General features: G+C 42.7%; 2 protein-coding genes across 10 annotated transcripts in view; one reads left to right on the forward strand and one right to left on the reverse strand.

Moving 5' to 3' along the window:
- LOC143298128 (uncharacterized) overlaps positions 1-403 on the forward strand; it is a 14,794-nt gene extending 14,391 nt beyond the window's left edge. The window contains exon 8 of the mRNA XM_076610847.1: positions 49-403. Coding sequence (XP_076466962.1) covers positions 49-234 — 186 coding nt within the window. The 3' untranslated portion in view covers positions 235-403. The remainder of the gene's footprint in view (positions 1-48) is intronic.
- Positions 404-2,397: 1,994 nt separating this feature from the next.
- The window catches only part of LOC143297899 (uncharacterized), a 116,296-nt gene continuing 90,908 nt past the window's right edge, over positions 2,398-27,785 (reverse strand). For 6 of the 9 annotated variants that reach the window (XM_076610436.1, XM_076610434.1, XM_076610435.1 and 3 more), the window contains exons 20-29: positions 26,949-27,076; positions 25,843-25,899; positions 22,113-22,236; positions 19,657-19,801; positions 18,114-18,189; positions 14,948-15,233; positions 13,971-14,088; positions 12,032-12,061; positions 5,913-6,074; positions 2,398-5,120 (exon numbers count right to left, since the gene is read on the reverse strand). In XM_076610436.1, the coding sequence (XP_076466551.1) occupies positions 5,923-6,074; positions 12,032-12,061; positions 13,971-14,088; positions 14,948-15,233; positions 18,114-18,189; positions 19,657-19,801; positions 22,113-22,236; positions 25,843-25,899; positions 26,949-27,076 (1,116 nt within the window). In that variant the 3' untranslated portion in view covers positions 2,398-5,120; positions 5,913-5,922. Of the gene's footprint in view, positions 5,121-5,912; positions 6,075-11,803; positions 11,825-12,031; positions 12,062-13,970; positions 14,089-14,947; positions 15,234-18,113; positions 18,190-19,656; positions 19,802-22,112; positions 22,237-25,842; positions 25,900-26,948; positions 27,077-27,785 lie in introns of all 9 variants that reach the window. The other 3 variants (XM_076610442.1, XM_076610444.1, XM_076610443.1) reach the window with 3 other exon arrangements.

Below are 27,785 nucleotides of genomic sequence, written 5' to 3' on the forward strand. Positions count from 1 at the left end.
TGTGGGTTGTTTTTTTCACTTGCGTGTTGTTGTTTTTCTCCCCACCAGGCCTGTCTGAGGTGGGGGTGCACCGGAGACAAACCGTGGGACAAGAAGAACACAGGTCCGTGTGAGGAGACGGGCGCCGGCATTGACCTGTGTCCACCCTTCAGTTCCGTCTATGCCGACCTGACAGGCGTGATGAGGGATGCGAACTGCTACAAAGACTTCTTGCCTCTGAAGACTGAAGACTGAGGGGACGTCCACTGATTGAGCGGTCTGGACTTGGCTCGCTCCTTTCTCTTGTTTTTGTTGTTGTTTTTCTGCTCCTTGAGGAGTCAGTAAGTATGAGCGAGCGCAGCAGCGGAGTTCAAGTGAAATGAGAAATGTACCAATGAGCAATAAACAGATCATTTGCTGAGGATTTCCTGAGGGTGTGCTTTTGTTTGTTCAGGTGCGTTTTTTTTTGGTTGTGTGTGTGTGTGTGTGTGTGTGTGTGTGTGTGTGTGTGTGCGCGCGCGCGCGCGTGTGAGTGTGAGGGAGGGAGACAGAGAAGGAGAGAATCAGGCAGATAGACAGCAGACTGAGACTACTCAGCCCACCAATCTGCCTTCTTAAGATACTTAAGACATTGGAGTTGACCCAGTCATTGTGCCAACAGGCACACACACACACACACACACACACACACACACACACACACACGAACACGCATTCTTCAGCCAAATCCGTCAAACGGTCGATCAATTTAATAATCAGTCCCTGACAATAGACACATAGCATGACATCCGGACTTAACATCCTGATTCAAAACATTAGGAAAAATCATGGTACACACTAACTTGAAGAAACGAACGTTCACACAAAAATCAATCTACTCGTGTGATTACGAACATGCAACAAAGAAGCTTGCTTCCTAGCGACAAATTGTGGTGATCATTTCTGTGCAACATGATCGAGCAATAATTAGAAAAACGACGGTAAATTAGCACACACACACACACACACACACACACACACACACACTCTCTCTCTCTCTCTCTCTCTCTCACACACACACACACACACACACTTACTCCTGCGCACGCACACACACATATATACAGAGAGACAGGCTTGCTGACACAGAGAGAGAGAGAGAGATGCACAATGGCCATCATCATGTGCTCTTCAAAGGCTTTTTGAGCGAGTGGTGAACGGTAAACATGATAGCAACATATCCCTTGATAAGACGAAGAAGTGGGAAAATAAACAAAACAAAAGGCCTCAACAGCATCTAGAAGTTAGAATTCGCGAGCATCAATCTAACAAACAGCACAGCCCAATCCATCTACAAAGCGAGAACATGAAACTAAGCTGTGATTTTCGTCTAATTTAGCAGTGCAGTCAGCAAAGATAAAGGGGCAGATGAAGACATCGGAAAGCACACAGGAAAAACAAACTCATCCCCCCAAAAATAGAAAAAAAAAGAAATGTATGCGGTCTATTTAATCTTCACGACTCTCTCCAATCATAACATGAATATATTCAACAAGGTACAAACGTTGAGGAAAATGCAAATGAGACCTGTCGAACAAAGTAAGTTATTTGTAACCAAAAAGTCCTTTCAAAGTCTAAGGTGTCTTATTGTTGTTATTTACTTTTTAAATAAGAATTACAAACCAATTCTTAATAGGCTAGAACAAAAGCAGGAAAAAAAATCGAAAACAAGAGATGCAAAGCCTTTAGGAAAGCGAATCCAAAAGAGGAATTACAAAACATAAATTAAAATGGTAAAATAAAGCATTCACTCGCAAAGGTATATTTTGATTGACAACATAATCGCGACCATAGTCTTTAACTGATAAGGTTTTGTTTCATCCAATTCATTACTCACCATTCTATTTTTTTCAAGAGGTTTCCAGATGTCCAGAGGCAAAACCAAAACTCCATTGTGTGCTCCCTCATGTAGCCTTCATTTTCAATGTTATTTTTCATTTGTATGTGTATGTCTGTATGTATGTATGTATGTATGTAGTCATCTACTTCAATGACAATTCTTAATAACACAATGGAAAGATAGAGGAAAGAAAGAAAACACACACACATCCGCATGAAAAACAACAAAAAAAGACAAACATTTCATAATTTTCACATATAATGCATATACGTTTGGGGAGAGGGGAGGGGGAGGGCCAGAACTTAGCGAAAATAAAACAACAACAACAAAATGCTCTTTGCAATGTCCTGTTTTGAATGTCAAGTTTGTCCTCGACTGAGTTTCTGTAGGTGTTTTGGTCTCACAATTCTTAAAATAGCAGTAATCATGAAAGATCACGAAACTTGGTTCGAAAGATTGCTGCAAGACCCTCGTCACGTCTTGTGTGGTCTCCACATGTCTGTTTCAGTGCTCAGCTGTGAGCGTGTGCTATCAACCAATGAAGAGCTTTGAGTCTCATTAGAGCCAATCAGCATCCGGAGATGGGTAACCAATGGAAATGCGATGCGTCAGCCCTGGCATACCAAGAAGCGTTTCTGTTTTGTTTTGTTTTTTTATGTGATGATCTTTGACCTCTGACCTTGCCATGCCTTGTATCTATTAAAAATGCATATTGATAACAAAAGAGAGAAGAACAAAATCATGACAGCCTACAACAATGCTATTTTTTTCACAATAATTATTCACATTATCTTTTTAACCGCCTTGCCAAGTTTGGTTATTCTCAAATTTCCAACAGTTAAACACACACAAGCATTACCAGACGCACGCGCGCGCTCGCGCGCACGCACACACACACACACACACACACACAATGCCCGAACAGAACTGTATCATACTGTCTATATTAGCAAACTACAAGCACTCAGCAGTTGAAAATCCATTGCACAGTTTCTACCAACTTTTGCGGACCCAAAAAACAAGGACGAACACGACAGAAAAGACAAATACACACACAGACACACACACACACACACACATACACTCACACGCACGCAAGCACACACACACGCGCACGCACGCGCGCGCGCGCACACACACACACACATACACACACACAGAGGGAGACTGAGATAGAGACAAAGAAACAGAGAGATAGAGGGAACGAAAACAAGAAGAACACAACGATGATCATGATGACTACATGTCATATCATTTTCAGCCCAGTTGACCAGAGATCAGTTGGGCCCCCAAAACACGAAACGACAAAATGGGAAAGAAAGAAATTGATGGGGGAACATCGATAATCACCAAGACAATGCCAAAACTACAAGTCTGCCTAAATTTGGGTGAAAAAAGATGAAGACGAATAAGAAGAAAAAGAAGAGGAAGAAGAAGAATACGACGACAACAACAACAACGACAATACACAAAGGAAAAATACAAACAAGAACCAGCAGAACCGAACTTCAAGAACAGCAACAACAACAATAACAACAACAATAATAATAATAATAACACCAACAACAATAATAATAATGATGATGATGATGATAATAACAACAACAACGAAACATCATAACAATATAATAACAATGATAATAATAATAATAATAATAATAATAGTAATAATAATAATACAAAACAACAACAACAACAAAACAACAAACAAGTACAGAACTGATAGCCTCAAGCTTGTGATCAGCTCTTACCCTGAAATGTCACGTGGCCTGAGAGAAAAAACAAACAAACAAAAAAAAAACAAAAAAAAAAAAAAACCTACTGAGGAGATACTTCCCGCTCATTGGCCTGCTCTGCTGGGTCCCCTCACTGGACATGCCCACGCTGCTGCCATGGTGATCACCTCACCCCCACCCCCAGGTTTTGGATTTCACTGTCTGTTTTCCTCACTCATGGATACGGGTTTGTTTGTTTGTTTGTTTTTTTGTGTCATTCAGGTTCGGAGGGCGGGGCGGGGCGGGGCATAGGTTGGGGCGGAGGGGGAGGGTCACAGAATATTATACACTCTCTCCTCTCCCTACCTCCTTCCCCCATTGTTATTCAATAAAGGCGGCATTTGCCTCTTTCCATGGACTTTAGAATCAGTCACGAGAAAGTGAGCACGTTCCTCTCTTCGTAATAGTATGCTCCGAACATAATCATTTCCGCTTGCCCCTTTTTCCCCTCTTTCCGGGGAAATGGGTTGTTTTCCCACATACGCGCATATTTTGTGGGGTTTTTTTGTTGTTGTTGTTTGGTTTCTTGTTTGCCTTTTGAAATGTAGCGTGAACGGCGAGGCCAAGACCCTGTTCCTTCCTGAAGTTAAATTTACAATCTTTTTTCTCTTTTTTTGTCATATACAAAGCGCTTTCATTAATTTTGTCCGTTTCCAGTTTCTCAATGATTATGGTATAACACCCCCACCCTCTACCCCTTACACACACACGCGCGCGCGCACTCACGCGCGCACGCACACACTTACTCCTATGTGAATTTATACTGACTTCTCTACAAATTCGTCAGGCTTATACCCGCGTCCTTACAAAAACAAATGCCTTCCTTGTACTGGAATGTTGACTTCGAAAACATTTACATTTGTCCCATCTTAATATCCCAGGTGCTACAGCAGATTCTCAGGTTGTTTGTTTTTTAAACTTCGTTATGTTTTGTTTCCAAGTGCACGTGTTTACGGAAACAGCTTTCTACACACGACCAATCTTTGTTTATCTCTTCCAAAAGTTTTTTTTAATGGTGACAAATAAACAACAACTAGCAAACAAAAACAACAACTTCCCCCCCCCCCACCCCCCATCTCAACCTTCCCTGCAAATCTAAACTTCTACTAACATACTCAAATGCCCGAAAATACTGGCTCATTCCATCATAGTACGGTCACATTTGTCCTGGTAGTAGTCAGTTAGTTCAAGGCCACTATACATTTTTGTTTTTGTTTTCCCCTCTATCCATAATATGTTCTGACATAAAATATTCTCTTTTTTTTCCTCTCTCTCTCTCCTCTCTCCGAAATATGCTCTGACATTTCCCGCATCATACTGGGGTTCATTCGCTGGCACGGCAGTATATACCACAGCTGGGTGTCACTTGCTTTGACGGTGTCCGACAGACTCTGGAAACACAGAACTGCTTCGGTCTTCAAATGACTGTGTTGCCCGTGCCAATGATTCACAGCTGGGGGATATCAACTGCATTCAGGTTGACAGAGCTGCGGCAAAAAAAGAAAAAGAAAAAAAAGAAAAGGAAAGAAAAAAAAAGATTAAGAGCACAAGCCGTTTCTCATTTCTAGAACTGGTCAAGGAAAGGAAAACACAAAGAAAATATATTTGGTTTGATTTTGTTATCATAAATAAGCGCAATGCTAAACGAGAAAAAAAATACTTGGGCTTAAGAATAAGCATCATGTGTTTTAGTTACCTTTAACAATGTTAGTGCACAGACGGTGATTGTTTCTGGTCATCTGCAGTTAACACTGTCAGTGAACTGAACCGAAGCGTGAATTTCTGCAAACATTGTGATTCAACAGAATGGATGTACACATGTTTGTTTTCTGCTGTCTTTATCTTTCTTTCTACCGCGCGCACGTATGTGTGTGTGTGTGTGTGTGTGTGTGTGTGTGTGTGTGTGTGCGCGAGCGAGGGAATATGTGTGCGTGTGTGTGTGTGTGCATGAGTGAGGGACTGTGTGTGTGTGTGTGTGTGTGTGTGTGTGTGTGTGTGTGATGTGCGCGCGTGAGTGAGTGAATGTGTGTGTGTGCGTGTATGTGTGTGTGTATGTGTGTGTGTGTGTGTGTGCGTGTGCGCGCGTGAGTGAGTGTGTGTGTGTGTGTGTGTGTGTGTGTGTGTGTGTGTGTGCGTGAGTGAGTGAATGTGTGTGTGTGTGTGTGTGTGTGTGCGTGAGTGAGGGAATGTGTGTGTGTGTGTGTGTGTGTGTGTGTGTGTATGTGTGTGTGTGTGGATGTTCCTCCTCTCTCTTTGCCCCGTGTGGACGTGTCCGTTACCTGCAGCAGTCTAGCACTGGGAATGGCCGGTGTGGTCCAGGTGGGTGAGAGAGGAGGAGGCGGTACCCGGGGTGTCCGACAAGCCACCCGTGGTGGTGGTGGTGGTGGTGGCTTGAGGGGACATGACTCGCATGCGGTATGACCCCGCTGTGCTGTAGCCCGCTGTGGGAATCAGAAGGCGAAAACAAAGGTGTGCTTATAATAATAATAATAGAAAAAGGATGAGGATGAGGAGGAGAAGAAGAAGAAGGAGAAGAAAAAGAAGAAGAGGAAGAAGAAGAAGATACTGCTACCAATACTACACCTACTTCTACTACTGCTATAAGCGATAAGAAGAAGATACTGCTACCAATACTACACCTACTTCTACTACTGCTATAAGCGATAAGAAGAAGATACTGCTACCAATACTACACCTACTTCTACTACTGCTATAAGCGATAAGAAGAAGATACTGCTACCAATACTACACCTACTTCTACAACTGCTATAAGCGATAAGAAGAAGATACTGCTACCAATACTACACCTACTTCTACTACTGCTATAAGCGATAAGAAGAAGATACTGCTACCAATACTACACCTACTTCTACTACTGCTATAAGCGATAAGAAGAAGATACTGCTACCAATACTACACCTACTTCTACTACTGCTATAAGCGATAAGAAGAAGATACTGCTACCAATACTACACCTACTTCTACTACTGCTATAAGCGATAAGAAGAAGATACTGCTACCAATACTACACCTACTTCTACTACTGCTATAGGCGATAAGAAGAAGATACTGCTACCAATACACCTACTCCTACTACTGCTATAAGCGATAAGAATTAGAAGAAGAAGACGCTGCTACCAATACTACATCTACTTCTATTACTACTATAACCGAGAAGAAGAAGAAGAAGGAGATACTGCTACCAATACTACACCTATTTCTGCTACTACTATAATCGATAAAAAGAAGGAGAAGAAGAAGGAGAAGAAGAAGAAGAAGAAGAAGAAGAAGAAGATACTGCTACCAATACTACACCTATTTCTACTACTACTATAATCGATAAGAAGGAGGAGAAGAAGAAGAAGAAGAAGAAGAAGAAGACAAATCAAAGTGCTTTCACACCGCAGTTTCACACGCATGCATAACTCTGAAACAAACAGACGAAAGGTACTGCTCAGAAATACAGGTTGCTTGAAAGCTCGAGAAACAATGGAGTGGACAGGGGAGGGGAGGGAGGAGCGATGTTGGAAAGAGATAGGTTTAAAGGCCAGACTCCACAGAACGGAGTGCAGGGATCTGACGAAGCGAAAGGGGGAGACCATGGAGACAGGTTTGCCACAGACCACGGGAACATGTCTATGACAGACCACGGGAACATGTCTATGACAGACCACGGGAGCATGTCTATGACAGACCACGGGAACAGGCCAATGACAGACCATGGGAACATGTCTATGACAGACCACGGGAACAGGCCAACGACAGACCATGGGAACATGTCTATGACAGACCACGGGAACAGGCCAAAGAAAGACCATGGGAACATGTCTATGACAGACCATGGGAACAGGCCAATGACAGACCATGGGAACAGGTCTATGACAGACCATGGGAACATGTCTATGACAGACCATGGGAACAGGCCAATGACAGACCATGGGAACAGGCCAATGACAAACCATGGGAACATGTCTATGACAGACCATGGGAACAGGCCAATGACAGACCATGGGAACAGGCCAATGACAGACCATGGGAACAGGCCAATGACAGACCATGGGAATAGCTTTACCATAGACGATGGTTTCAGGCTTACCACAAACAATAGGAACAGGTTTGTGACAGATCATGGGAATAGGTTCATCACAGACCACTGGAACAGGTTTACATCAGACCATGGGAACAGGTTTATGACACACCATGGGAATGACAGACCATGGTATATGTTTATGGCAGACCATGGGGACAGCTTCACCATAGACCATGGTAACAGGTTTTAAAACGGACCATAGCTTTTCCCCCCAACGCAGTCAATGCCCTGTCTCTCGAACAAATCCAGTATGATTAAATAGAATAGTGCAATCAACAACCATTCAACTGAAGGTCTAGTCATCAGCCCCATCCACATGTAATATGCGGCTTCTGTTCAAACACGTGTGTGTGTGTGTGTGTGTGTGTGTGTGTGTGTGTGTGTGTGTGTGTGTGTGTGTGTGTGTGTGTGTGTGTGTGTGTGTGCGTGCGAGTGTGCACAAGTTCTTGCTTTGATAACCATGGAAAAAATTCGTCTATCCGTCCTCTCTCTCTCTCTCTCTCTCTCTCTCTCTCTCTCGCTCGCTCGCTCGCTCTCTCCATCATCATCATTACCATCATCGCCTTATCAACCATCAACATAATCGGCGTCAACATAAAGTGCCGATGTGACGTAATCCGTCCGTCCATCGACTTGTATTTCTCTCACTCTCTGTGTAAAGTATCGAAATTTATTTTCCACGCGATCAAAAGGAGAAAACATCTGCATAGACGTTCTTAAGTAACAGGAGGTCAAATCCATGTACAGTCTGATATTGTGTGACGCTATACAAGTGTTACAATGACCACCCCACGCCCCCTCCCCCCACCCCCACCCCACTCCCATTTCCCAGTCTCCTGTTTTTGATTTGTGGTCAATGGCCTAAGTTCATTAAGACATTTTCGTTCTCTGTGTGTGTGTGTGTGTGTGTGTGTGTGTGGTGTGTGTGTGTGTGTGTGTGTGTGTGTGTGTGTGTGTGTGTGTGTGTGTGTGCGTGCGTGTGTGTGTGTGTGTTCCTCTGTGTCTCTGTGTCTCTGTCTCTGTCTGTCTGTCTGTCTCTCACCTTTTTCCGTTTTTCTCTTTTTGCCTCTCAGGAAAGAATGAACAAATGAAGAAATCAATCAATGAATCAACGGGTGAACGAAGAAAGAAAGATAACTAAAGAATCAATCAATCAATCAATCGAGCAATCAATCGAGCAAAAATCAATCCAAAAAAAAATCAGTAAAAAGAAAAGAGAGGGCAACTGCAATCAGGATAGGGATTCATTGCACCAGGGGGCCGTGCAAGGCCATGGAAATCTGAACTTTTTTTAAAGCAAACTCCTCTCGCGGTCTGAGCGAAGAGAACCAAAACAGCGGTTTGTTATCAAAGGATAGGACGCTGAAAGTCCGCCTTTAATACATTTTGTTTTGATCTCAATCGATTTTGTTCCTTGTTTACTGTTGTTCTTTTTTTATTGCAGGAGAAGTGTCCTGTCCTGATATTTCTGGTTGCCCCCTCTTGCTCATGTCCAAATTAGTTTCGTTGAAAAAAGAGCGAAATAATGAAACAAAAACAACAAAACAACTTTATCTTAAAAACAAGTGAAACGAAAATACAAACACATGCACACACACGGACACACACACACGGACACACACACACACACACACACACACACACACACACACACACACACCGCACATTGCACAAATGCCCAGAATAAGGCATGCAGACGCAAACAAATGCCATAATGATCAAATACCATTGTCATACCGATAAAATCACGAACTACTTTGAGAGAATTTCTCCCTCCGAATTCACTTCACACATCACTATCATCTGGCTACATGTAATACAGGATCAAAGCAAGAGTATAAACCCCTTAACTGCCGCTGACGAAAATGCTGGTCAATGAGGGGCAGTCCCCCCCACTGAGAGAACACGGGGCCTACAGATCAGGATGTCCTTTACCATTTCTTTATCTGTACTCCTTCCACCTCGGGATTGCCTTACTCATGTTCAACAAAATCAGCACGAGTTCTCGCACTACAAATTCACTCCACAATGAATAAGAATTAATTTCACCAAAGATCAGCAATCACAGGGTTAAAGGACGTAGCAATCCTCGTGATGATGCAATCATTATGGTAAAAACAAAACCAGAGAACATACAAGAAGACCAAAACAATGCCGATACATATATCGCAGCAGAGCACATTGCACATGCACATTTAAACAGATTATACTACTACTACTACTACTACTACTACTAGGACTACTACGACGACTACTGCAACTACTACTAACAGTGATGAAGCATGATGCTTATACCTTCCAAATAGGGAATTTACAATATTGACACGCATACATATATAATCCTGAAGATATACATATATTCAACAAATAAAAACAGAAAAAAAAGAGCTACAAACGAAACCAAAGCAGCAACAACGGCAACGAAATACAACGGCTGAATAAGGGAAAAGGACAACGGCAACGAAATACAATGGCTGAATAAGGGAAAAGGACAACGGCAACGAAATACAATGGCTGAATAAGGGAAAAGGACAACGGCAACGAAATACAATGGCTGAATAAGGGAAAAGGACAACGGCAACGAAATACAATGGCTGAATAAGGGAAAAGGACAACGGCAACGAAATACAATGGCTGAATAAGGGAAAAGGAAGCTCTGGATGTTCATGAAAATACTGTGGACGGTGGGGAGGGGGGTAATCACTTTCGGCCATGATGTTCTGCTATATATATATATATATATATATATATATATATATATATATATATATATATATATATATATATTTCTTTTACGTATCGAATAAACCATTCATCCTTTTCACCCATATTTCCGTGGACGCCCAAGCATGATTTGATTAATTAACACACTGACCATAATAGTCAGCTAAATGTAGATCCGTGCCTGCAACCAAAACTTATCACAGGGGAATTCCAGGATAAAATAAAAATAAAACTTTTACTGATCGTTGCATGCCAGTTTCTTCCATGAATAAGCTTTCCACCTCTCTGAGACGGCGAGACAGACAAGAGTGAGAGAGAGAGACAGACAGACAGAGACAGGGACAGAAACAGAGAGACAGACAGACTGACAGACAAACAGACTGACAAACAAACAGACAGGAGAGAGATAGACAGAGAGACACACAGACATACAAAGACAGAGACAGAAGGACTATAACTACCGTTCAATCTGCTATTGATTTCACTTCCGATATATTTAAACAAATTGCATTACGGCCAAAAGAGAACTTTCAAATTCATATCAATCGATCATATTAAATAGTGGAGGAGTCACCATTTTGTACATTTAAGGAGACAAGCATTAACTTTGCATGTCAAATCGATTCGCGAAAATGGAAGTAAAATCCACTTACGTTAAGTACAATTACTGTAAACAGACCCACAAAACAAAACAAAAAGGAATCTATTCGAAAAAAACAAACAAACAGTATAGATGTTACGATTTCATAAATCCAGTAACAGGTGTGTAAAGTGTGTGTGTGTGTGTGTGTGTGTGTGTGTGTGTGTGTGTGATCACGTTGCTTGTAGCGTACTGTTATGCATCCATAACTGAACATCAGATATGCATGTATGTGGTAACGTTGTGGTAGCCCTGAAATTGTTCGTAATGATTTACACATGTAAAAAGCTCTGTTTTTTTCCATTCTGTCATATTCAGTTTTAAAGGCTGCATGTCCTGATACGACTATTGGTACCACCACCACCACCACCACTACTACTACTACTACCAATGACACTACTACTACTGCTACTACTACTAATGACAGTATATCAGTAATATATCATACAACCCTGTTGGAAGATCAACATTAGACACAATATGAAAAAAAGCACACGAAGAAGTAAGAAATATGTAAAGGGCTTCCGTAAATGACCACTATTTAAATGACTACAAAAACAGTTACACATCAATAAGCGCAATCATTTCTGAAAATTATGGTGTGTTAATTTGTCAACATGTTCATCATTAATAAAGTTTATGCACTGTGGCAAATAAGGGGTCATGTGCAATACAGGTAATGCTAGAACATGAAAAGGAATACCAAAAAAACTTACTGAAATGATACAGAAGTTGAACTGATGGAAAACATAACCGAGTAAATCAAACCAAATCAACGAACTCGTCGATGGAACATAAAAAAAACGAATAAATATACAACATGCAAAGGAAAAAAAGAAGAATGCAATTTTTGTTCTTTCTTCTTGTTGTCAGAACGAGTATCTGTATCTATAAAATGTGCTCACAACAAAAGAGATTAAATCAATAATACAAAGATAACTTACCCGCCATAAGATCTGAACGGTCATTTAAATCTAAAAAGATGTTAATGTACGGTTTTTAAATACATCAACCTGGTTTCCATTTTCATCTTTATATTGAATTTATACAATGATATTACACTTGAAATACTTACTGACACATCATAAGTAAATGAAGAGGGAACAGGCCCATGTGTTGCGATTCAATATTCTCATTACTCACAACAATGATTCACTAAATCAAGAAGTTGAGCAATATCAAACATAAAATGTCATGTAAGTCTCTCTCTCTCTCTCTCTCTCTCTCTCTCTCTCTCTCGCAAGTACACACAGCATAACCCACGCACACATAAATACACACACACACACACGTGCACGCACGCACGCACGCACACACACACACACACACACACACACACACACACACACACACACACACACAGATTTGCATTGACACAAAGAAATCCTCTACCACATGGGTACTGAAAAGACACTGACTGAAAGCAGGCCCATTGCCACGAGCAGTCAGACTGTCACTTTATCAGTGTATGTAGAACCTGATCTAAAACACTCCATCCAGTCCTCCTGAACACAGTACCTTGTGCTGCCTGACAAACCACCATGGAGAGACTGGCCAGGGCCGGGATGTATTAGGTGATCTTTGCAGCATACTTAGAGTTAACAACGTTCCTAAGTATATGGAACTTACTGTGGAGCTGGGAACATTCTTAACAATAAGCAAACTTAGCGCTGCCGAGTTCGCTCATGCAACCCACCCCAGGGCCGGATTGCATAAGCGCTCTTCGCAACGCTGAGGTTGTTAGGCGATAAGAATTCTAGCGGAAGAGACGGCGGGTACTCAGAACATTGGGACAGAGTGTACCAGGCAGCTGCTGGGCCATCAAGTCGTGCCAGACTCAGCCAGTGACCGGTCAGTCACTTCACAGCGCTCGTCACTCTGTTGATACCTTTTTGTTTAATGCTCATGGTGTCCTTTCAATTTTCCAGAGTCTGCGCTAATTCTTCAGACGTTGGACAATTCTGAAAGCTGTTTTTGCACTGACTAAGATGGCTTTATGCAGACTGGCCCTGATCGTCGGTCCAGCTCCCAAGGTTCATTCCATGAGACTGGAATTTAATGAGATCGAGAGTTCCCCCTCAGTGCCAGGGGAAAAACAACAGAAAGTGGTGTTTCAAGTCATAAAACAATATCCAAAACAATAAGCCTAAAACTGAGAAACTGTTCTCGAGATATACCACTCCAGATAAGCTGTGTGAAGTTTCAGCCTTCGGGAATTATTTCCCTTCTTCTGATGACGTCATCAGCGACGTCAATGTGCACGTACGTGATACGTACCATGGCACTCAAGGGGTTTTAAGTACAGTATCGTGCACAGTCGATAGGGGTACACGATTTCCACAGCCATTGCTGCATGGCACTCCTCAACGCTTAACAACTGCAGCTGAATTAAAAAGCGTCACCAAACAGAAGCGGTCTTGAATCTTCATGTAGTAACGAAGCTTGCCGCAGCTCAGCCACCAGACCTAATCTCAAAACGAAGTGGAATCATTTTGCAGCCCAGCCGGACAGTCCCAAACCACAAACCCCAGCCAGCCGAGCAAGACTTAACCAAATCCAGTCAGTCACAATCCACAAAGCCAAACCGACACCTCGGCATAACACTGCAACACTAACTACCAAGCACACGAACACTGTAGTGCAGCAGCCTTCTCAAACGCATTCCAATTGGGAACACAGCACATCGCAAACACAGCACAGCCCAGATACACCCCCCCCCACCCCCCGCCCCACAACCTCGTCTAAACCACACTGCAGTCAGATACAAGCACTCCCATATTTTTCCCAGTCCCCTCTTTCCTTTCGAGGGATCCAAAGTGCTCATTCTGGGCAACACGTCAGACGTAACGCACGGAAACCGAACGGAAAATACCCAGGACTTACTTTTGCTGGAGGACACCAAAGACTTGTCTTCGGGTTGAGGGAGACAGACCAGAGCTCTTCTCCAGGCTGCCCGCGCTTCCCTCTTCATCAGGCAGTAGAAGACGAAGATCCACACTCCCTACAAACCACCACCACCATCATCATCATCGTCATCATCACGATGACATCATGATCATCATCAACATCAAACACGCGCACACATTGCCGTTAACAGATACGTGAAAGTATACACGGAGCATAAGAAACAAAAGCAAACTCAGTGATGTCAGTGGCGTGTACAAAACAGTTGGAAATGCCGTTACGTTACAGCTGGTGCCTCTCTGTTCTCATTTCATCAAAGATCAGCAGTGAAGGGCTTAAGCACAGAACACAAGTCCACCCGCAAGCCCTCCCCCCCCCCCCCGCCCCCTCCCCCCCTTGCAAACTATAGTAACACGGAGCACATAACCTCTAGCCCCCAGAACGATTTCAGTTTCCCGTGTCTTTCTCAAGGAGGCGTCTACACCACATCTGCTTGGTAGATGCCTGACCAGCAGCATAACCCAACGCGCTTAGTCAGGCCTTGAGTGAATGCATATAGAAACTATTACTTGTGTACCTATCAGAGGGGGTTTCTTCTACAGAATTTTGCCAAAGGGCAACTTTATTATTGCCGTGCGTTCTTTTTTCAGTCCGCCAACTGCGTGCCGCACATGAGACCTCGATAAATCGTCTCATCCCAATGACTATACTCTCAATTTGATTTTTCCAGTCAAAGTTGGAGGAAAGGGCGATAATCAAACCAGATCCTCACGGACACTGCATTGACAGATTAACGTCCTGACCATTCTGCCACCTTCCTCCACCTAGAACCGAGCAAATTAATAACAACAACAGCAGCAAGAGCAGCAGCAGACCAACATCAGCAATAACAACAAAAGTCAACCAAACACAGAATATCAACACATTAACACCCCACACCAACCCCCTACCCTTACCTGCAAAGTGTTGAAGATGGCAAACAGGTAGTACAGCGCCACGCTGGCTCGGTCAATGGCGAAGATGGCGAAGATCCAGGAGAGCCCCAGGAGAATGGCCACGCCCAGCGCCCCCCTCAGCTGCTGGGCGATGGTGAAGGAGTCCGCGGCGGAGCGCCCGGCCCGCTTGTGGGACAGACCCAGGATCTGCCTCAGCACCAGCCCGAATACGGTGAAGTTGACGAGCAGGATGAGGCACACCGGGCCCACGAAGGCCGCGTAGAATGGGACTGTTGTCAGCCAGCACCTGGAGAGAGACGGAGGGAGGTTGGGGGATTGGAGGGAGTGTGGGGGTTCAGCCCACCACGATTTCTTGCAGTCCCCATGCTCTCTTGCAGTCCCTCGTTTCGTTTCCAGTCCTAAAGTTCCAAGATTTATCACATTCCACACACGCTTTCTCGCAGTGTCATACTTTCTCGCACTCCCACACTTTCTCATAATAATAATAATAATAATGGATACTTATATAGCACACTATCCAGAAATCTGCTCTAGGTGCTTTACAAAAACGCTTTTGTTAACATAAAACATTATATCTATGTTACATACACACACCAAAATGTGACCACACACACACACACACACACACACACACACACACACACACACACGCACGCACGCACGCACACACACACACACACACACACACACACACTGCATACATACATTTTAACATACATGTGTATCTAACAGCTACCCTAACACATACGCACACATAGGCAGGCACAAACTTACATAAACACACACACACACAATACACATTCATATACATGCATGTAGTTATGTACACATACATATGTATACACACATAGTCAAGCACATCTAACGAAAAGGAAGTGGACCTGCCACAGTTGAACTTGTTGCTGAGGGAAAAGGTGAGTTTTGAGACGAGATTTAAAAGATGCAAGGGAATCAGAATGACGGAGGTTATCAGGGAGCTTGTTCCACGTCTTTGGCGATTGAAAAGAAAACGATCTGTGTCCATAGGTCTTGCTTCTGACGTGAGGTATCCTGAGAAGTCGAGTATCAGAGGAAGAACGGAGCTGGCGAGACGGGGTATAGATATGGATGAGTTCAGAAAGATACTTGGGGCCAGATCCGTTGACTGCAGAAAAGGTCAGAGTGGATAGCTTAGAGTCTATTCGATCAGAAACAGGCAACCAGTGGAGAGACTGAAGGAGAGGAGAAACATGGTCAAATTTAGAAGCTCTGCAAATGAGTCTGGCAGCATTATTCTGAATTCGTTGGAGTCTGTCTAACAGATATTTGGGAAGGCCGGCCAAAAGAGAGTTGCAGTAATCCAATCTTGAGAGAACCAGAGAGCATACAAGTGTCTTGGTTGCATCGGTTGAGAGACAGTGGCGGACAGAGCTGATTCTATGCAGTTCCAAATAGGCAACTTTACAGATATTCGAAATGTGCTGTTGGAAGGAAAGAGACTGGTCCAGGATTACACCAAGACTGCAAACAGAGGGAGAAAGCGAAACAGGTGTACTATTGATCAGAACAGAGTCAGGAAAGGAAGGATGTTGACGAAACTTCTTTGGACAGGTTATCATAAATTCAGTCTTATCATCATTTAATTGCAGCTTGTTGAGAGTCATCCAGTCCTTTAGGTCAGCAATGCACTCCTGTGTTTGAGTCACCAGTGCATCAAATTCAGCAATGGAAGCCGACTGATAAAGCTGTGTGTCAGCAAAGCTCTCATGCGACATCGCATGATGACTGATGACATCCGACACAGGAGCCGCATACAGCACGAAAAGAACAGGACCTAGGACGGACCCTTGTGGGACACCATATTTCAAGGCAGATACTCTAGAGTATCTACCATTTACACACACTTTCTGTGTACGATCTGACAGGTAAGACGTGATCCATGCTAGTGCAGTGTCACGAATACCAAAGGAAGTTTTAAGTCTGTTCAAGAGGATAGAGTGGTCGATAGTGTCAAAAGCTGCTGATAAATCTAAGAGAGCGAGAACAGATATCTTATCCTCATCAAATCCCGAAAGCAAATCATTCACTATTCTAAGAAGGGCTGTTTCGCAACTATGACCACGTCTATAAGCTGACTGGTGGGAATTAAGTAAACCATTCTGTTCCAGATGAGCTAAGAGCTGAGACAATATGATATTTTCTAGCAGTTTTGATAAAAATGACAGATTAGAGACAGGTCGATAATTTTTCAAACAATTATGATCCAAAGATGGTTTCTCGATGAGTGGACGTACAACAGCAGATTTCAGGGAAACAACCAGACAGTAAGGAAGAATTGATGACATGAGTAATATGTGGCAGTAGAAGATCAATACATTCAACCAACAAAGAAGACGGGACAGGGTCAAGCTCACAGAATTTCGGACAAGCGCTCAGACACACTTTCTTCACAAAATCTTCAATAACCGATTGGAAACAATGTAAAACAGGACCACTGTACACGCGTTCTTGAACGGGTGAAGAAGGAGACACAACAGAGTCAAGCTTCTCACGAATGCATGATATTTTGCCGGTCGGACACTTTCTCACAGTCCCACACCATTGCATAGTCCCACACGTTCTTGCAGTCCCACACTTTATCATAGTCCTACACTTTTTCGTAGTCCGACACTTTCTCCCATGCTTTCTCAAAATCACATACTTTATCACAGCCCCATGCATTCTCACAATCCAACGCTTTCCCACATTCACGGGAACTCGGTTTATCGTCTCATCCGAATGACTAGCGTCCAGACCACCACTCAAGGTCTAGTGGAGGGGGAGAAAATATCGCGCTCAGATTCTCTCGCTTCCAAGGCGGACGCGTTACCTCTAGGCCATCACTCCACATTTTCTCACAGTCCCAACTGTTCTCAGTCTCACACTTTCTCACAGTCTCTCACACTTTCTCACAGTCTCACACTTTCTCACAGTCCCACGCTTTCTCACGCTGCGTGGTCGAACCCCACCACGCTTTCTCGCAATTCATCTCTAAGACTTGTGTTGGCACAAAGGACATGTTTTTAACATAGCGACAATGTAAGTATCAAGATTACGTAGTGCGCAATGGTAAAATGTGAATGACATGCAAAAGACGCCACCCCCCCCCCCCCCACCACCCCAAAAAAACAACAACAACAAAACTTACATTCCTGTGGGCAGAGATCCATAGTTGTTAGTCTGGTTGACACTAAGAGTGACTGTAACGATGACAAATGGAATCCCTGCAAAAGAATGATCACGAATTATATTTATTTTTTAAATCAACATCAATAACGAACTACACCACAATAAAGACAACTTCAGTGGAGATCACTATCGTCATCACTAAAAAATCATTCCCTCAAGAGGGAAGAAGACAAAAATGACTGCAGGATTCTTCAAAGACAAAAAACTAAAGTTTATTAAAAAAAAACAAAAAAAACAACCCTTTTTGGTGGAACCATAGCCCCGCTAGTGGGATACGACGTTTCGAACCATAGACCCGCTGACAACGGGCCTATGGTTCGAAACGTCGTATCCCACTAAACAAAGAGGATTCATCTACCACCAAAAAGGTTTTTTATAAACTTTAGTTTTTTGTCATTCCCTCAAGAGTTTGAGTTTCAATTTCTCAAGGAGGTGTCACTGCGTTCGGACAAATCCATATACGCTACACCACATCTACTAGGCAGATGCCTGACCAGCAGCATAACCCAGCGCGGTCAGTCAGGCCTTGAGTACATGCTGATATGTCTGTGTACCTGTCAAAGTGGATTTCTTGTACAGAATTGTTTTCGGAGGACAACACTTTCGTTGCCAGTGCGTGCAACACACGGGACCACGGTTTATCGTCTCATCCGAATGGCAAAACGTTTCAGTTTGATTTTCCAGTCAAATTTGTGGAGAAAGGGTGAGAGCGGGATTCGAACCCACACCCTCACGGACACTTTATATTGGCAGCTGTGAGTATCAACCATTCTGCCACCTTCCCTCTGTCGACACGGATAGTATCGATGACTCTTTAGGGTCCAGCTACAGCTTTGCCTAACTAGCCTTCCAGTCCAATCACCCCATATGTCAACATCCGTCAGATGATGGTGATGGTCATGATGATGATGATGATGATGTTGGCAATGAAGAAGATGGTGGTGATGATGAGGGTATGTGCCACTGAAGATAACGACAAAAACACCTGTTTTATGGACCTGCGTTTTTGTTTCAAGTGAACTCAATTCTCTCTCCCTCCACCCCCCTCCACCTCTCTCGCTCGCTCACACACACTCTGTGTGTGTGTGTGTGTGTGTGTGTGTGTGTGTGTGTGTGTGTGTGTGTGTGTGTGTGTGTGTGTGTGTGTGTGTGTGCGTGTGTTCGTATATATATACAGAGAGAATCACACACACATACCCACACCACACACACACACACAGTCACCCCTTTTCCCTCCGACGTCCTACCACACTCCCACCACCCACAACTCAGCACATCCACCACTGTGACCCACACATATAGAGACCAAACCATCATCCCACGAGACAGCACTTGAAAAGGAAATTAGCTGAAGTAGGTTTTTGAACACCAGTACCAACTCCAGGTACACACACACACACACACACACACACACGTGCATGAGCACACACACACACACACACACACACACACGCACGCACGCACACACACACACACACACACACACACAATCACCAACTTACCCCACCCTACAAGGCAGCACTTGAGCAGGAAGTGGCTGAAGTAGGTTTTGAACACAAGCACTAAGGCCAGGTACATGTAGAACGCCTCCACGGCCATCCAGCACAGCGAGGCCAGCAGGGAAAAGTGCAGCAGCACCGCTACTATCTGCACGGGTACACACGACATATCATCGTATCTAAACGCAATGCAATACAATGTCACTTGATTCCCCGGACGATCTCAAACAAAATGACACGGAACGTTTCTGAGGTACAGCACTTCGAATGACAACAAAAACTGTTCTTCGGAAGGTGTCTTTGGTTACAAGATCAGTATCAGTATCAGTAGCTCAAGGAGGCGTCACTGCGTTCGGTCAAATCCATATACGCTACACCACATCTGCCAAGCAGATGCCTGACCAGCAGCATAACCCAACGCGTTTAGTCAGGCCTTGAGGAAAAATAAATAAATAAAATGAAAAAATAAAAATAAAAAATAAATAAAAATAAAAAATAAAGAAAGAAAGAAAAAATAATAATAAAAAATAAATTTAAAAAAATAAAATAAAATAACAATAGACAAACAAAATAAAATAAAATACAAGAACACACACACACACACACACACACACACACACACACACACACACACACACACACGCATACACACAAGCAAATTCGTCTTTTTTTCTTCCAAACCAAATCTTCACAGCGAGGCACAGAGCCAGAGTCCATCAGGTGTTGGACATCTGATCCAGTGTTCGCCAGTGATGGGGGGATTGCAGGCTTGGTGTCGGCATTGCGTTGTGTCCTTGGGAAAGGCATTTTCTTTCGGATTTCACTTACTTTACCGAGTTATGTGTGAATGTGTGTCTTCATGTTTTACACTTATTTGCTGATACACACACACACACACACACACACACACACACACACACACACACACACACACACATCATTGTTGTCTTATTTATTTATTTATTTATTTTTTAAAAAAATTATTATCATTACTACTACCTTTTTCTATATTATAATTATTATTTATTTATTTATGTAAGCTTATCTATTATTTATTCCCCCTTTTTTTTTCTTCTTTTTTTTTTCTCAAGGCCTGACTAAGCGCGTTGGGTTACGCTGCTGGTCAGGCATCTACTTGGCAGATGTGGTGTAGCGTATATGGTTTTGTCCGAACGCAGTGACGCCTCCTTGAGCTACTGAAACTGAAACTGAAAACTTTACCGAGTTGTGGATGTGAACCCAGACTTCAGGTAGGGAGGATCAAAAGGGCCCAAGGAAACCTATAACAGCGGGTATGAAATCACTGTCCCCGAGGGCTGTAAACGGCTAGGGAACATTTAATCTTTCTTCTTTTTTTTTTAATTCTACGTTGAATTGAATTACAGAGTGAACAAAACACTTACCAGTCTTTTTGTATTTATCGATGTATGTTTGAATGTATGTAGGTAGGCGCGTAGGTAGGTACACATGCACGCATGCATGCACGTACGCATACACACACACGCGTATCTATATCTATCTATCCACCTATCCATCTATCTATCTATATATCAACATACATACATAATGCATACATATTTTGTACTGTGCATGCACTGGCTGCACTATAAATCCTGTTAATCCTAGATTTTGAACACCACAAAACTGATTAAAAGTAGTCTCGATGTGCTTAGGCCTCGCTGGAAACTGTCAGCGCCTGTTCAGTGTCGTTTCCTTTGTTGTCCCGAGTAGAACACGCCATGCGTGCATTACCTTGTTGCGGCCAAGATTGAAAGATAACAGGCTGCCCTGCTTCTAAACTAATCATCAGAGAGGAGTGGTGTTGGAAAGGGTGAAGGGGGTGGGGGGGTAGGGTTCGTGGGGTGGGTAGCTGGGTGAGTGAGTAGGATGCGTTATTAGAAATTACAACGCAACGACGAAGAAGAAAAGAAAGGAAAAGAAGAAAAGCTTCAACACATTTCTGGTCTGATGACAAAGGCCTAATTAAGACGATGAGTTGCCAAGGTGTCATTATTTCATTTTTGTCTATGGATTTAGCTTGAGCTTCTCTCTCTCTCTCTCTCTCTCTCTCTCTCTTAATTACTTCTACAACCTCTCTCACACAGTAGAACATACACATGAAAACCATCACACACACACACACACACACACACACACACACACACAAGATAAGTAGGTCCTGCGGAGTGGAAAGCAGAATAGCAGAGACACGCAACTTTGTATACATCACATAAATACACACTCACCCACCCATCCAGAAGTACGTCTCCCCCTCCCCTCCTCCCCACACACAGACCCTGCTCAAATCGACACTCTGAGAAAATCAGATGAAGAGGGAAGAGAGAGAGACAGAGAGGGGGTCAGGGGGGGGTTCAAGAGGAAAAGATCAAGACGGACAGGAAGTACAAGAACAGGAACAAAAACCAAGAAGCGGGACAAGAAGGAGGAGGCAGTCTTACTTTACAGCCCGCCACATTGTCCAGGGCATAGGGATGCATGCCGACCACAAACACCAGGTTGGACGTAGCCAGGGCAACGCACAGGTTGATCAGAATCTTGGACGGGTTGTCCCTCCGCAGTTTTCTTTAAAAAAAAATTTTTTTAATAAAATAAAAAAAGCAGATAAACAGCGAGAACGACAACAACAGCAAATAACAACCACAACATTACAGCCATCTGTAGCAGCAGCAGTAGCAGCGGCGTTACCATCATCATCGTCCGTCATCATCAGCATGATCCTGATCATCATCATCGTCGTCATCATCAGCATGATCCTGATCATCAGCAGCAGCAACAGCAGGAGAAATGACCGAGATTTAGCCGCCTGCCATCCTTGACTCTCATGCTTTTTTTTTTTTTTTCGGGGGCCTTTTATCCCCAGACGATGAAAAGAAAGATAACGAATTATTTCTAGGAAATTTCCTTCTTATTACCAACTTGATGAAAATAACTGATCCTCTTTGGCCTTAGAACCAAACTGAATTAAAATAATACAAGAATTGTCCATCATATACGCACGCACGCGCGCGCGTGCGCGCGCGCGCGCGCACACACACACACACACACACACACACACACACACACACACACACAGACACACACACACACACACACACACACACACACACACACACACACACACACACACACACACACACACACACACACAAAGGGGGAGAGAGAGAGTTACTACAGAAAACAGACCTTTATTATGTAAATAAATAAGAACTCTTAAACAATTTTATGTAACTTGCGCTTCATCTCAAGCCAAAACGAAAGAAGATTAACACTTTCTTAGTTATAAACCACCTCGTTATTCAACGCTTCACAGAAACATCATTATTACGTGTGAGTAAGTGCAACTTAAGGTCGGCAAAAGTATGCAATTGCTCAAAAAACACAATTCTATATTTAAAAAAAAGTAAAAAATAAAAAGAAATAATAATAACAAAGCGACGGTAAATACATCAAACACACAATGACACGCCATGTTACTAATCATTAGCAACATTCATTGATATGACTTCTATATTAGAAACAATTCATTTTGTTGTTAGTATTACCTATTCATGAAGTGTGTAGTTTTACATAGTATACCTTTATACCGACTTGTAATATGAAATTGTTGCACAATGAACATTTGTAAAGTGAACGATGACTTATTTCATTGTTTGATTGTATGTCTATGTTTGTTTTTTTGTCTTATCATTAATAAACGCAATTCATGTATCAGAATGATGACTGGGAGTTATCGCTACACGATTCTGTTGATTTTATCTGTCATTTTGAATTTTCAAATAAAGCGTATGCAGAGGACACAGATAATCCTACTGTAAGATTATCTGATTTCCGATAGATGTTAGACGTAACCGATATTACTAACAAAACAGTCAGTATTGATATTTGATTCTGTGACTATGAATCTTTAAAGACGGTTGGTCAAGCATACAGTGTGACAGAATTTACAGCGCAGTTCGTGCAAAGTAGCTTTACGCGTTTCTTACTGAACTCCATACATACCAAGTCTTTCTTCTTCTTTGTTCGTGGGCTGCAACTCCCACGTTCACTCGTATATACACGAGTGGGCTTTTACGTGTATGACCGTTTTTACCCCGCCATGTAGGCAGCCATACATACCAAGTAAAGAAAAAAGTTCATGGCCGGAATTCACAAAAGCGAGACTTTGTCTAAGATACATTCTTTTTTTTTTTTTTTTAAAATGCTTTTATTTGTGTTTTTTTGTTTTCAATTGAATATATTTGCTCCTAAAGTCATTAGTAAATTCTGTGATCATCCATCACTCCTGATCCAGCTCATCCATCATATTGTTACTGCTTTGTCGATTATTCGACATTTCTTATCCCTGTAAGGTGGCCCAAACAAGTCAGCAGCTTCATTTAGACTAAGAAGTCTTTTTTTTCTGATCTAGTGTTTATATCCTGTGTATGTTAAGTTCGTTTTCCAACACATTACTGCATTTTGTTCGTCAGAATACAAGAGTGAAAGTCAATGGATAAACTGCACACCCGTGTCTTATTCCCCAGTTAATGTGAAACAATTGAGAAAGCCAGGAGCCGTGACTTTAACAAACTTTGAGATGTACTGGAGCAATAAATACGCACTTTGGAAAATAAGATCCGAATCCTCACACATAAAAAACACGTAAAAAATCATATAATAGAAATAGAGTCAATTGTCTAAAATAACTTTCATGTAACATATAAGTTGCCAGTTTGGGGAGGAATATTTTACAAACTAATTTTTTTCTGAAATTAGATTTTAATAAAGACATGATCATCCTCACTAAATAGGTTAAGTACGAACTTTATATCAAATATGATGCATAGTTTTCACGAAGACAATATCAAATATGCTTGACCATACAACATAAAACATACCAAAACGTAAAAGCTGCTTGAAAACTAAAATAAGAAAAACAGATTCTTTATTACATTAAAAGAAAAGCCAACAAACGGAGACTAAAATCAAAACAACATTGACAATGCACGGGAGGAACGAAGAAAGAGAGAGAGGGAGAGAAAGAGAGTGGGGGGGGGGGATGGTTCATTCCCATCAGGCCTCAACCCAAGTGAAGTGGTTCACGTGATCATAATAGATTTCAGTGAAACAGCATAATTAATTAAGCATAACTATAGACAATAAAATATCTCCATATTCATTTTATGAGGCAGCAAGTTCTCTAAATTTGGATGCCTTAAAAAAAAAAAATTAAAAAAGGGAGGGAGAGAAAAAATAGAAAAAACCTTACCGGCATTGCTTGACGACATTACCATGCTTTAAAAACCTAAGAGGGGTGTTTTTATCAAAGTGGGTTTTTTTTCAAAATATTTCTAGTATATTGAGAGAGAGAGAGAGAGAGAGAGAGAGAGAGAGAGTTGTTTTGCTGGTGTCAGTGTATAAAGCTAGGTCTCAGCCCTCCCCACCCCACCCCATTTTCCTGCGATAGTTACCCCCCTTCGACTGTATCGGCTGACGTGAGTATCGACCACTGCTCTAAAAATAGGTGGACAGCGCATGCCTTCTTTAAGCCCCTTTGCTAACTGAAGCCTGCGGAAGTGTTCAATCAGCCATTTTGCTACTCGTGTCAGTACACCGTAAGGCGGTACCTTATATGTAGCCAAGCGCTCAGCTGGCTACGAAGACTGCTTCATGGCAAGCTTTCACTTGCTCGCGGAGTTAGTTGACATTCCTGTATGTGCCTCAACAGCAAGTTTGCGCTACATGTCACTGCACTGTTTTCCTGTGTTAACTCTGGTAAATAAACCATTGGCAGATATCAATAAAGACACAACATTTGGCATGTCTTGGGGGCAAGCATAACAAGATTACATCGAAGATACACAGTTATAGTTTAGAAACTACCACCAGTTAGCAGGCGACTCCTCAACGGACAGACAGCCGGATACGAGTCTCAATATGGGACCCGGTTGGCTTCAGATTTCCTGGCCTATGAGCTATCCATCTATTACAAAAGCAGTAGTGTCGACGCTTAACATGTAAAATAGACTGAGGCACACCGGCAGACAGACAGACAGACAGACAGAATAAATGAGGTGAGACAGAGTTATCAGTAACGATTATTCATTAACAGCGCGCGCCACACACACACCACCACAACACACCAGTGAAGAGTCATGCAAAGTTAGGCCACTCTGTGAACCAGTTTACCGTTCGTGACTCTGCTCAGATTCTGGTTCGTTTGTCCCCCTTGTGGGGATCGCTTGTCTGAATTGGGAGGGGGAAACATTGTTGATAATAATAATAATAATAATAATAATAACAATAACAATAATAATAATAAAGTTATTGACTAGAAGCAAACTGACTGATGAACTGAATCTTTAACAGGTAAAGAATTAACCACAATAAAGGCCTTTTTACAATTCTGCAAACTTAATGAAAGAAAACACAAAACAGATCAATAAAAAAAATCTGTATACATAAACAAAGATAGTCATAATAAAGTGGAAGAAAAGAAAGGTGTGTGAAGAGTTAATGGAATATTCCATCCAAAAATACAATGAAGAAAAGAAAAGAACAATCATTGCATTCTAACACACACACACACACACACACACCTTCATGACAAACAAATGCACAGATTCACAGTGAACAGCAGCTTTGCTTTGTCCCCACAACTGTGAGCCATACTACAGAGAGAGAGAGAGAGAGGGAGAGAGAGAGAGGGAGAAAGAAATTGTGGTCACGAATTCAGCACATGCTTTATCGTGTATGGTATGTGTACAATGACATGTAACCTGTGTGTATGTGTGTGTGTGTGTGTGTGTGTGTGAATGAGAAAGACACAGAGCTTCTGAACCTGAATTTAGCGCGTGACTTATGTTTATTTCGCGAGTGCGATCACCACGTTGGGAGAGAGAGGTAGAGGGAGCTTCGGAACATGTATTTGGCACGTTATTAATACTTAGTTTATGTGTGCAATGATCATTGAGAGCGAGAGAGAAAAAATGGGAGAGAGAGAGAGAGAGGGCGGGAGCTTCTGGGCATTAATTCAGCACGTTGATTTACGTTTAGTTTGTGTGCAATAACCATTGAGAGACAGAAAGAGAAAGAGATGGGTTGTTGTTTTGTTTTTTTATGTAATCCATAATTATTGATTCAGCATGGTGGTCTTCAACAAACACACACACACGCGCGCGCACACACACACACACACACACACACACACACACACAAACAAACAAACAAACACACACACCACAGTCTCACCCCTCCACACACACACACACACACACACACACACACAGACCGACCTGAAGAAGAGGTAGGTGAGGAGGGTGAGGATGAGGGCGAGGAGGGAGAGGCCACAGCCAATGAAGGAGATGACCGACAGGATCTTCTTGTCTCGCTCGCTCAGCCACTGGCCCTGCCCGTACACGTCCTGCCTCCACACACACACAGCACCCCGTGGAGACACAGAGACGGACAGAAACAGAAAGAGCGAAAGACAGAAACGCACACACACACACACACACACACACACACACACACACACACACACACACACAGATCGAGAGCGAGAGAGACAGAGAGCCAATGACTCGCCTGTTCCCTTTTGTTCCTCAACAATAACCAAGAACCCCCACCCCCCCACCCCGAACAAAAGAAAACAAATAAATGAATAAATAAAAACTCTCCTTCAAAGAAGCATAATACTCGCTGTCGGAACGTAATACGAAGCCTCTTTGCGAAGTGGTTAGCTTCGCGCACTGACGACTATTGGAGGACGAGGATTCGATCCCCATCAAAGGTGGGGCGGGGGCGGGGGGGGGGTTTGCCCGAGGCCAGCTCCTACCCAGAGTTAGGTGTGCTCTGGTCTCAAATTGAAAGAATGGGACCACAGAGCCGAGGGTGATCCAATTAGCGGCTGCGTCTTCGGGAATGTAGCTGTACCAACACGATGTCGGGAGCACAACATTGTTGTGTTGTCCCACACCTAAATGGACACTCAGCATCTGGCTGAAACATCGCTTTTTATCAGACGCATTTTTCAAGCTGTTCATGATGAACGTGTGTCTGAAACAGCCGTTAGTGTAATAAAAGAGAGGCCAGTGATGGATACAACCACCCTGAATAATCTATGTCATTTC

This window comes from Babylonia areolata, chromosome 23 (genome assembly GCF_041734735.1).
Source record: "Babylonia areolata isolate BAREFJ2019XMU chromosome 23, ASM4173473v1, whole genome shotgun sequence".
Lineage (NCBI taxonomy): Eukaryota > Metazoa > Mollusca > Gastropoda > Neogastropoda > Buccinidae > Babylonia > Babylonia areolata.